This window comes from Staurois parvus, unplaced genomic scaffold (assembly GCF_062004578.1).
Source record: "Staurois parvus isolate SC_StPar_1 unplaced genomic scaffold, SC_StPar_1.0 ptg000011l, whole genome shotgun sequence".
NCBI classification, from domain to species: Eukaryota; Metazoa; Chordata; class Amphibia; order Anura; family Ranidae; genus Staurois; species Staurois parvus.
Genome location: NW_028317807.1, coordinates 13,495,862 through 13,508,076, shown reverse-complemented (window position 1 = coordinate 13,508,076; position 12,215 = coordinate 13,495,862). Strand labels below are relative to the sequence as shown.

At 41.3% G+C, this 12,215-nt stretch overlaps 1 protein-coding gene across 2 annotated transcripts in view; it reads right to left on the bottom strand.

The window, feature by feature from the left end:
- Positions 1–12,215, bottom strand: part of PARD3B (par-3 family cell polarity regulator beta) — a 1,797,179-nt gene that overhangs the window by 205,496 nt on the left and 1,579,468 nt on the right. For both annotated transcript variants that reach the window (XM_089670923.1, XM_089670934.1), the window contains one exon: positions 10,603–10,679. In XM_089670923.1, coding sequence (XP_089527049.1) covers positions 10,603–10,679 — 77 coding nt within the window. The remainder of the gene's footprint in view (positions 1–10,602; positions 10,680–12,215) is intronic.

The window sequence follows — 12,215 nt, the reverse complement described above, 5'->3', positions numbered from 1 at the left end:
ATGTATTTTTAAAACTTTTCGGTATTTATTAATTTATCTAGCAAAAAATGAAAAACCTAGTGTTGATCAAATACCACCAAAGGAAAGCTGTATCTGTCTCAAAAAAGGATGAAATCTTCATATGGGTACAGTGTTGCATGACTGAGTAATTGTCACTCAAAGTGTGATAGTGCTGAAAGCTGAAAATTGGCTTGGACTGGAAGGGGGTGAAAGTGTCCAGACTTGCATTGGTTAAAAGATAGGTAGGGGTTTCTTTTTTTTCCCCAGTTATACTTACTTAGGTGGATACATCATCAATCCGATGCTGCATCTGTCCCCTGCTGGCTCTAAGTGTGAGAAGTGAGTTCTCACAGCCGCTCTGAGCAGAGAACAGTGACTGTCACTGCTGTCTGCTGCCCCCCACGCTCACTGGAGCGCTGGGCTGTAGACATGGAAGGAACAGCCGGCTCAGGCTCTTGGCGGATCGCTGAGAGGCTAAGCCAGGTGGCGCTCCAGACTTGGCTGGATCGCGACTTTAAAGCTGGGATCTTTCCACAGTCTGGACCGGCTGAGTGATGTAGGCCAACAGCAGACTTTAGCCCGCTATCACCTAAAAATAGGTTACAGGAATGCTGAACAGACTGCACTTCTGTGATCCACAGGAGAAGTACAGCCAAACAAGCTTTATCTAACAAATAAGAAGCAGTTTTGCATTCTCCAAGACTGAGCACATTTCCGCTCTCTGCAATTGGTTGTATAATATATCAGGTCACAATTGATGGAAGACATTCCTCTGTTATGGATACAGGTCTGAACAGGGAAGAGATCAATGTTATTGACTCTGGGTCCAGCATTTATTAAGATTTAAATGAAGGTATATCTCCACCAACCTAACATACAATTATTTTATTGACCACTGTCAGCTGTAAACAGGTCATAGGAGTGCAAAATGAACTGCACTCCTGTAATCCATACAAGTACAGCCAAAAGAGCTTTGGCTGTACTTCTCCTTTAATCCCCAGTAATTTTTTTCTTCACTGATGGGCACTGATAGACTACACTGATGGGCACTGATGAGGCAGTACTGATGTACTGATCTTTTGAAAACGCAGCCCGCCGGGAACCCCGTTAGGACTAATGGCACTCGCCCACGGGTCCGCATTTCTCTGTGCAGGTGGTGCGGCTGCGCGGGCACCACCCACACAGATGTGAACCTAGGGTAAAACTGGAGAGTGCAAAATCTGGTGCAGCTGTGCATGGTAGCCAATCAGCTTCTAACTTCAGTTTGTTCAATTAAGCTTTGACAAAAAACCTGGAAGCTGACTGTTTTGGTTTCTATGCGGAGCTGCACCAGACTTTGCACTCTTCTGTTTTAGTAAATTATGATTATGACAAGTGCTTAGGGAATGTTTGCATAGAAACCAACCAGCTTCCAGGTTATTTCTTTTGTCAAAGCTTAATTGAACAAGCTGAAGTTAGAAGCTGATTAGAAGCTAGAAGTTTGCACTCTCCAGTTTTAGTAAATCAACCCCAGAGTCTACAAACTATGGTGTATATATTTAAAAAATGATCAGTCCTGATGTACTGACAAGCCTAAAATTCCAGGACATATAAATAAACCATGCATGTACCGTATTTTCCGGCGTATAAGGCGACTGGGTGTATAAGACGATCCCCTAATTTTCCAGTTAAAACATAGGTTTTGGGCTATACTCGCCGTATAAGACTACCCCCTTCCCAGGCAACACCATTTAACCCCTAGCCTACAGGGCACTTATACCCACTTCCCCCCCAGGCCAATTTCCAGCTTTCAGTGCTGTCACACTTTGAATGACAATTGCGCGGTCATGCAACACTGTACCCATATGAAATAGGTGGCACTGATGGGCACTGATGAGGAGGCACTGGTAGGTGGCACTGATCGGCATTGACAGGCATCACTGATGGGCACTGAAAGGCAGCACTGATACATGGCACTGATAGACGGCACTGACTGGCACTGTTAGGTGGCATTGACTGGCACTGATAGGCGGCACTAATGCGCACTGATAGGCGGCACTGACTGGCACTGATAGGTGGCACTGATTGGCAGCACTGATGGGCATTGACAGGCATCACTGATGGGCACTGAAAGGCAGCACTGATAGGCTGCACTGACTGGCACTAATAGGTGGCACTGATTGGCAGCACTGATAGGTGGCACTGACTGGCACTGATGGGTGACACTGAAAGGCAGCTCAGATGAGCACTGATATGTGGCATTGATGTGCACTGGTAGGCACTGATATGTAGCATTGATGTGGCACTGATGGACACTGGCAGCTGGCACTGCTGGGGCTACACTGATCATCAGGGCACACTGATCATCAGTGCCCTGATGATCAGTGTACATGTCCCCTCCGCGGAAAGCCGATTACCGGCTTTCCTCTCCTCTCGAGCTGTCTGCGTGACAGCTCAAGAGGAGAGAAATGCAGATAACCGGCATTTCCATTTTTTACATGTGATCAGCTGTGATTGGACACAGCTGATCACATGACCGAGCCGACATCTTCGGCTCTTTCCATGATCGGTGATAGCTGTGTCCGAAGGGACACAGCGCATTGCCGCGCATGCGCGGAAAATGGGAGGATGTCATATGAGCCAATCACGGCAAGTGATGTATTCTATTAATGAATACAGAGACTGCTCGGACTGGCTGTGTCAGAGAGGCGGGCTGACAATGTCACAACTTCAGGCAATCCGAGCAGGCTCTGTATTCATTAATAGAATACATCACTTGCCGTGATTGGCTCAGTGCGGTATACTGTATGTAGCTGAAGCTACCATACAGTATTACCGCACATCCAGCATTCTATACCCAGAGTATAAGACGACCCCCAATTGTCTTATACGCCGGAAAATACGGTATTTATACATAGTGGTCATATCCCCTCTTAAATGCCTCTTCTCAGGAGAGAATAATTTCAGTTTCTGTAATCTTATGTCATAGCTGAGCTCCTCCATGCCTCTTATCAGTTTGGTTGCCCTTCTCTGAACTTTTTTCATTTCCCCAGTGCCCTTTTTGTGAACTGGGGCCCAAAACTGAACTGCATATTCCAGATGAGGTCTACTAATGATTTGTACAGGGGCAGAATTATGTCTCTCCTTATACCTATTTTAATAATAAGAAATAATTTTTCTAGCTTTAGAAACTGCATAATATATTCAACTGTAGATCAACAAAAACTAAAGAGTACATGTGTGAAGAATTACAAGTCTAATATTACTAACACAGAAGACAGTAGTTGAATTCACATAGAAATCTTATCATTACACCAGTCATTGTCCATCTGTGAACCCAGGGGCGGACTGACAACTGACAACTGGAAGGTCTGGGGTCTGACGCCGCGATCTTGACAGGCAGAGTAGCTTTTGTCACTCTGCTTCCTGCTCACACACCTGGGTTCCTATGGCAACTCACTCTACAGCAAGGGCAGAGGAACGGTTAAAAAACAAACTGCTCCAACTTGCTCACTTCACTGGCGGTTGCCATCTTCAAATGGTTGTAGTTTTAAAATTATAAATACTACACCGAAGAGCTTTATATTGTGAGAATCACAAGACCCAGACCTACATTGTGATGCATAGTATGTCTCTGAAATATTAAAAATGAAGGCACAGTCGCAGTTTAGATATTGCCCTTCAAATTTCAGGTGTCTAGAGTGGAGTGGAGTGGAGTCAATGAATGTCAATGGGCGGCGTGAGTTGCAAACAAATGGTCATATTGGAAAACTATCAGGACTATGGCTTAGCCGTGGACATTTTTTGTGGCAGCAGGGATAGCTGAACATTTTGATATAAGATTTGTGTAGGTGGGCTTGAAAATGACAGAGTGATGGCAGTTTAGAGATCATGTCCTGATTTTTCATCTCACACTCTAGCTTTTGTCAGATTCCACTCTAGTTTTGAACATTGCGCCATTCATTCCTATGGGACCAATTTCACTACAAAAACAGCGATATTTTGTGAACCATTCCGCGAAACGTTCCACAAAGTAATAGCACACCAATCGAGAACAATCCGCACGTTTCGGTATATTACTGTCTATGTAGTGTAAAAACTGCGGGAGGAGTTAGGGTGGTAAATTTGGCTATAATAATAAGAATATATATGTGAGATAACAGTAAGTGGTCTTGCCATGCAAGAACACTTAATAATATTTTCAGCATGTATTAGCTACATCTTTATCTTGAAATAGTTGAAATAGTTACACATGGACTGTTTTATCTGTTTAAAGATTTACAGTTCTGCTCAGCTACTGTTTCAGTTTAGGAACCCCTGTCACACTGCATAGCCAAAGTATGTTATTTTACACTGCCTGCTGAATGGACAATATACAGTATACAGTATGCTAGCAGTCCCACTACCCAGAAATAAAATGTAATATTATGTGAAACAAGCAAAATAAAGGTCCTGTTTTTAGGTGGATGAGTATGGGATTGTTTCAGCATTCCTATATCAGTAAGTATAGTGTTACTTTACTGTCTTTCCACTGATCCCTGCATCAGGAAGGGAAGTATCCTTCAGAGCTCATTTACACTTCAACGTCAACACACTTTAACCACTTAACGAATGCCCACACGCAATGTACTGCGGATGGATGGCTGCTGTAGGCAAAGTGATGTACGTTGCTGCCTACTTTCAGGTATCAGGTGCACACATATACACCTCCCAGCCAGAATCCACTGTGATTGTACACATTGAGAGCTTGTCAGCAAGTCCTGGCCAATGATTCATGGCCTGAACCTGCTGATCAGCTGTGTACTATCACAGCCAAAGAGCTCTGTGTTTGCATTCAACACAGAGCTCTGTACACAAGGAACATTCTCTGTGTTTCTCATCCCTGCAAGGCAGGGATGAGAAACATACAGATCTATTAGTAGAAGCAGCACACTTTGCATGCATTATACATAGTTAGGCACACATTTAACCCCTTGATCACCCTAGATGTTAACCCCTTCCCAGCTAGTGTTATTAATGCAGTGACAATGTATAGCATTATCACTGATCACTGTATTAATGTCACTGGTGATGTCAGTGGCAGTTAGTTCCCCCTCAGCATCAGTTAGTGTCAGATTGCCCGCTGCACTCCCGCAGTCCCGGTGTCTCTGAGCAGATCCCCCACTCAGCAGATCCCCAGCTCATTAGTACCCCTGTCAAGTAGATCCTCAGCTTATTGGTTCCCTCGTTCAGCAGATCCCCAGCTTGTTGGTGCCCTCATTTGGCAGAACCCCTGCTCTGTGGTACCCGCAGCTCTGCTGATGCCCCACTTAGTAGTAACCCCCAGCTCTGCTGATCCCGCACTCAGTAGTAACCCCCAGCTTAACTCATTCTCTGGTTTGCTGATCCTCCTCTCTCTCCAGTACTCATCCACCTCCCACTATATTGCTCCCACACTGCAAACCACATGCAAGATTGCTAGTTTTTCCTACCCCATTCCCCCTGCCCTACTGATCCTTTGTTAGTCAGTCCTCTCTCCTGTCCTTGCTCACCTTCCGCTATAGCATTCCCATGTTGCACACTCTGTGTACCGTCTGCTAGTTGATCCTCTCGAGTCAGGATCCCACTCACCTTCCTGCTGCTCCACACTGCACACCAGATGTGACGTCTGCACCAGACACTTCCAGAATATACACATGAACTGGAAGTGACTGCTGATGACATCTTTCTGGTTCACGTGTTGGTTTCCAAGTGCATCCTGGGATAGCTCATACCTGCAATATCTACAAAATAAAGTGAAGATGAATAAATGCCTCTCAGAAGCTGCAGGTGCTGTAAGCGAGCTTTGTCATAGACTTCTATGGAGGCTTCAGAGATGCTTGAAAGCACCAAGAAAGCAACATTATTAATATTATTATTATTATTATACAGGATTTATATAGTGCCAACAGTTTGCTCAGCGCTTTACAATATAACGTGAGATAATACAGAAATAATACAGTTCAATACAAGAGGGATAGGAGGGCCCTGCTCCTTGGAGCTTACAATCTAGGAGCAACATAGGGTATCATTTTTGAAGCGAAGCCAAAGAAATGTGTAAATAGGAATGCAAGCTTACCATTTATTTTGTAACAGGTGCTTTGACTGGCATTCAGAGAGCATTACAAAAGCGTGTCCTATGCCACATTTTGAAGCAAGTGTAAATTAACCCTTAGAATCAGCTGCTAAATGTCAGGTACTGTGGTTACAAGTTGTCTTCAGATTAAAGTGAGCAGCTGCAGATGTGCAACCCTACCTTCGATTTGGATTGAAAATAATTGATAAATCACAGCCATATGCTACTGTCCTGTAAGCAAGCCCCAGAGTTAGACTAACAGTATTGTACAATGCAATTGAGCCGTAAATGGATTATGTTGCTTATTAACCCTTCCTCCATCAGTTTGTTTAGACTTTGTATCTGGTTTATTAAGTATAAAAAATGCTGCTAATAATGATAATGTGAAATTGAACTCCAGAAATATATTTTGTTACAGTGTAACGGCTTTTCAACAATGCCCTCACAAAAAATTAGGTACTTAGTATATTTTATTATTCCATTTTCCAGGATAACCCACGAACAAGGTCAGTTAGTCATTGCTATATGGCCTACTGTGTGAAATTCTCAAGATACACTGTGGGACATTAGGATTCTCCCATAATCTTGCTTGTTAACTGGGTTAATATGGCTGTAACAGTTTTATATATGCACCAAAGGGAAGCCATTTTCTTCCAGCTTTATTATTAGCAATCTGTTCAGCTACAAAATGGCAAATAATTATAATAAAAAGAGCATAGTAACAACACAGAAATCCCCAAACAGAATAGCCACAAAGACCTTCATAAAAATATTTCATTACATTTTTGACTTGCTGAATATCAATTACTATGAAATCGTAAAACACTTAAACTGCTGCATTGTACCATTAAGTTATGATCATAGAAGTTTTTTATTAATCGTTAAGTATTGTATACTAATTCTTACACATAGGGTACCTGCCCAAGGTCAGTTAGTCCAGGGAAGCCCAATGGTGCAAAAAAAAAAAAAAATATATATATATCCAGGGATAGTATTATTACCAGCCAGTGCAACCAGTCCCTATACATGATCTGCCTTCTATCCGTGTCATGTATCCAGGCTACAAGGGTAATATCCTATTCACTTCAGTTCTCTAAAACTTGAGAATGACTGAAATCAGAGGTTCCCATACAGAAGGACGACTAGGTTCTAGCAGCAGCATTGCCATGTATGTACAGTATGTATGCTTCCAAAGAATTTGCATATGATGTGTTATAAATACAATGTGCAAATTACTTAGAATGAGACCAGAAATCTTTTTTCTCCCACTTCTCAAAATATGTTTGGTGTTTGGTAAGTCCAATGAGGTTTTGTTGTGGTCATAGCTATTGTCTAAGTGAAACGTCAGCATTCAAAGCTAGAATGAAAACAAATATCCTAGAAGCAGCACGGTGCCTTTACTAAGCAAAGTGTTCAGGAAAGTGGTCCAGTTTCCTGTGGTTTCCATTTAGTGCCAGAAAACAGCACATTTCTTTTAGGCAATTTTTCTTGTGAAGAGTAAAAATTATAATATTGGTAAATAGAATCACTTTTTTATTTAAGAGTTCCCAAATTATAACCTCAAGTGCACCACCCAGAGCCTTCTAAACTTTGTGTGGTTTCTTCAGTGTTCTAGAGGATTAAAAAAAGGTACCTCCTGATACTTAATAATGCATATGCTTGTATGCCAACACTATTTTATCCCACAAAGGTACAGAAATAAAGAAAGTTAAGATAAGCAAAGAGGGGATGCTGGGAATTGTTGATGCCTTTGAAGTATGCAAACACTGGATACAAGGTTTACCTCATTTAGAAGCTTTTTTTCTCCATGTTCATAGAATATGTTTGCAAACACCACATTCTAATTTTATTTAGGGCAGCGAAGCAGATTTACCGCATGAAAAACACAGTTAGAAGCAGTTATGCTAATTTTTTTTCAACTTTCATAGCTTACAGAATATCTCTAGTTACGCCAATATCATTAATTGGCTGAATCACCCACAAGCTTGTCATACCTTTGGGACTTGTGTGGCAAAATTTTATAGTAGCAGTTTTTGCTTTTCCCCTTCAATCAAAATTACAATAGGTGTGTAATGCTCTTGGTCCTGGACACTAATGCTTATTTTTGAGGATTAAGAATTTAGTGTGGGACAGACCACCCTAATTTGGATTTGTAATGGTAAGGCATTTGAAAGGAATGGTAAGTTCTGATGGAGGTATCCGACCTCTGGAGTCACAAGGAAACATGTTCCATCAGCAGCCAAGCAAAAACTGAAATATCTCATTCATAGCAAGTACTAATCAAGTTATAATGGAAATATGGAATTATCCTAGCAAAAGCAGTACATGGCATATGCACAAATAAAACATAGTAAACACTTTGGGGTTGATTTACTAGAACTGGAGAGTGCAAAATCTTCAACTTGTTCAATTAAGCTTTGACAAAAAAACTGGAAGGTGATTGTTTTGGTTTCTATGCAGAGCTGCACCAGACTTTGCACTCTTCTGTTTTAGTAACTTACCATTATGACTATTTGCAATATTTGCATTATGAAAGCTGAGGATTCCAAATGCTTTTAAGAGACTTCCACCTATCACCCGTGCACACCAACATCAAATACACTCACCAGATTTTGGTGAATGAAAAGCCTTTAAGGATTGGAATCCTCAGCTTTCATCACAAGTGGTTTTGGGGTGTCTTTCCTGAAGATTTTTTGACAGAGATATGCACTAATGAATATGGGACATTTATGTTTTGTGATTTACTAAATTTGCATGAAGGTCTATCTTGCGCTGTTTTATTTATAAATACTTAGCACATTTAGCAAGTTTCTTACGGTTTAGCGTTTGAGGTTTTATATATATATATATATATATATATATATATACAGTGAAGGAAAGAAGTATTTGATCCCCTGCTGATTTTGAATGTTTGCTCACTCGCAAAGAAATGATCAGTCTAAAAATCAAATGGTAGGTGTATTGTAACACGGAGAGACAGAATAGCAACAAAACATTCTAAACAAATGCATGTCTAATTATGCACTGATTTGCATGTTCATGAGGGAAATAAGTATTTCATCCCCTTCACAAAACATACTTAGTACTTGGTGGCAAATCCCTTGTTGGCATCCACAGAGGTCAGACAATTCCTGTAGTTGGCCACCAGGTTTGCACACATCTCAGGAGGGATTTTGGCCACTCCTCTTGGCAGATCCTCTCCAAGTCATTAAGGTTTGGTGGCTGACATTTGGCAACACAAACTTTCAGCTCCCTCCACAAATTTTCAATTGGATTAAGGTCTGCAGAATGGCTAGGCTACTCCGGGACCTTAATGTGCTTCTACTTGAGTCACTCCTTTGTTGCCTTGGCCATGTGTTTTGGGTCATTGTCATGCTGGAACACCCATCCACGACCCATTTTCAATGCCCTGGCTGAGGGAAGAAGGTTCTCACCCAAAATTTGACTGTACATTGCCCTGTCCATCGTCCCTTTGATGCGTTTCAGTTGTCCTGTCCCATTAGCAGAAAAACACACCAAAGCAGAATGTTTTCACCACCATGTTTGACAGTTGGGATGGTGTTCTTGGGGTCATAGGCAGCATTCCTCCTCCTCCAAACACAGCGAGTTGATGCCAAAGAGCTCGATTTTGGTCTCATCTGACCACAACACTTTCAACCAGTCCTCCTCTGCATCATTCAGATGTTCAGTGGCAAACTTCAGATGGGCCTGGACATGTGCTTTCTTGAGCAGAGGGACCTTGCGGGCACTGCAGGATTTCAATCCTTGTCAGCGTAGTGTGTTACCAATTGTTTTCTTGGTGACTGTGGTCCCAGCAGCCTGGAGATCATTGACAAGATCCTCACGTGTAGTTCTGGGATGATTCCTCACTGTTCTCATGATCATTTACACTCCACGAGGTAAGATCTTGCATGGTGCACTGGACCTAGGGAGAATGACAGTTGTTTTGTGTTTCTTTCATTTGTGAATGATTGCATCAACTGTTGTCACCTTCTCACCAAGCTGCTTGGCGATAGTTTTGTAGCCCAGTCCAGCCTTGTGTAGGTCTACAATCTTGTCTCTGACATTCTTGGACAGCTCTTTGGTCTTTGCCATGGTGGAGAGTTGGGAATCTGATTGTTTGATTGCTCCTGTGGACAGGTATCTTTTATACAGGTAACAAAATGAGATTAGCAGCACTCCGTTTAGGAGACTGCTTCTAATCTCAGCTTGTTACCTGTATGAAAGACACCTGGTAGCCAGAAATCCTGCTGAATGATAGGGGATCAAATACTTATTTCCCTCATGAACATGCAAATCAGTGCATCATTTGTTAGACATGCATTTCTTTTTAATTTGTTGTAGCTATTCTGTCTCTCAGTGTTACAATACACCTACCATTTGATTTTTAGACTGATCATCTCTGTGAGTGGGCAAACATTCAAAATCAGCAGAGGATCAAATACTTATTTCCATATATATATATATTACAAAAGCACACATATAATTCTAATTAGGAAAACAAGGTATTGTACATGACATCATTCTACCTGGGTAATGATGCATACTGCCTCTCCATCCCTTCATATGAGAGGTTGCGGGCTCCACCAGGACCTCGTACTGGGACCTGCCAAAAAAAAAAAGAAGGGATAAACACAAAGAGCAGACTCCACAATTTAATCACAAGATGTCACTCTGGAACCACATAAATGTAACAGGAAAGAGGTAGCTGGGTCAAATCACTTTTACACTCCAAAACAAAACTGGGATACTTGGTCCTAGAAATGACTTTTTGATATTAAGGCTTCTTGGAGTAGAGACATTACTCAGCTCAGTGACGCCATTGCTAGCAGATCGATGCAGCAATTTCACATTTTTTCTTTGTTGAGCAGTGTGAACTTGATGAAATGAAGTGCACACAAAGGTGAAGGCCAAATAGCAAGCAAGAAGGTATTACAAAGACAAGATATCAAACAGCTTAACCATACCAGTCTGCAAGTGGATTAATATCTCACCTGCATTGTCAAAGTACTCTATATGTTCTCTGGACATGCACATGCAAACACTCAATCAGTCATAGGCAATATGAAGGTAACCCAAAGCAATAAATCAGTAATTATTTATTGTTCTGACTTTTTAAGTTGATGAAATGCAAGATCTACAACTAGTTCTGGACAATACTTTATGAAATAAAACTGAATACAAAACTGCTCACAGCTGGTATGGGGAATTAATCATAAATGGAGTTTAAATATTAGTGAATTATATATTTAATCCCCTCTTGTCTTTCTACATTTATAATGATGATACATTTTGAATTATGATTGCAAATGGCTAGATCTCAGGAAATGGGTCTTTAGCAAGAAAATTATAATAAAAGTAATAATACAATAAATAACATTAACTAAAAGATGTCGTAACAGTGCCACCTGGATTCCCATAATGCATATTCAGTATTCCTGTATATAATGATTAGCAGCACTTTCCATTCTTGCACCAAACAAAGGATTGCTTATCTGAAGAATCGATCTAAAGTGGCTTAACCACTTCCTGCTACAAGTACGCATACATGCGACCTCTCGACTGGTGGGCTTTAACACTGAGCAGTCACATACAGGTGAAACTCGAAAAATTAGAATATCGTGCAAAAGTTCAAGGCCGCTATTGAAGCATCCTGGTCTTCCATAACACCTCAGCAGTGCCACAGGCTGATAGCTTCCATGCCACGCCGCATTGAGGCATTAATTGCTGCAAAAGGGACCCAAGCCAAGTACTGAGTACATATGCATGCTTATACTTTTCAGAGGTCCAATATTGTTCTATGTACAATCCTTGTTTTATTGATTGCATGTAATATTCAAATTTTCTGAGATTGTGGATTTGGGGTTTTCATGAGCTGTAAGCCATAATCATTACAATTATGACAAATCACGGCTTGAACTATCTTGCTTTGCATGTAATGAGTCTATCTCATATGTTAGTTTTACCTTTTAAGTTGCATTACTGAAATAAATGAACTTTTGCACGATATTCTAATTTTTCGAGTTTCACCTGTATCTGTGTCCCTAACGAAATACTTTTCTATGCTGACAGCACTCCCAGCACGATAACGGGTGGGTACCAGAAAGCTCCTGATGCATATTTGTGATCAGGAGATTTCCAA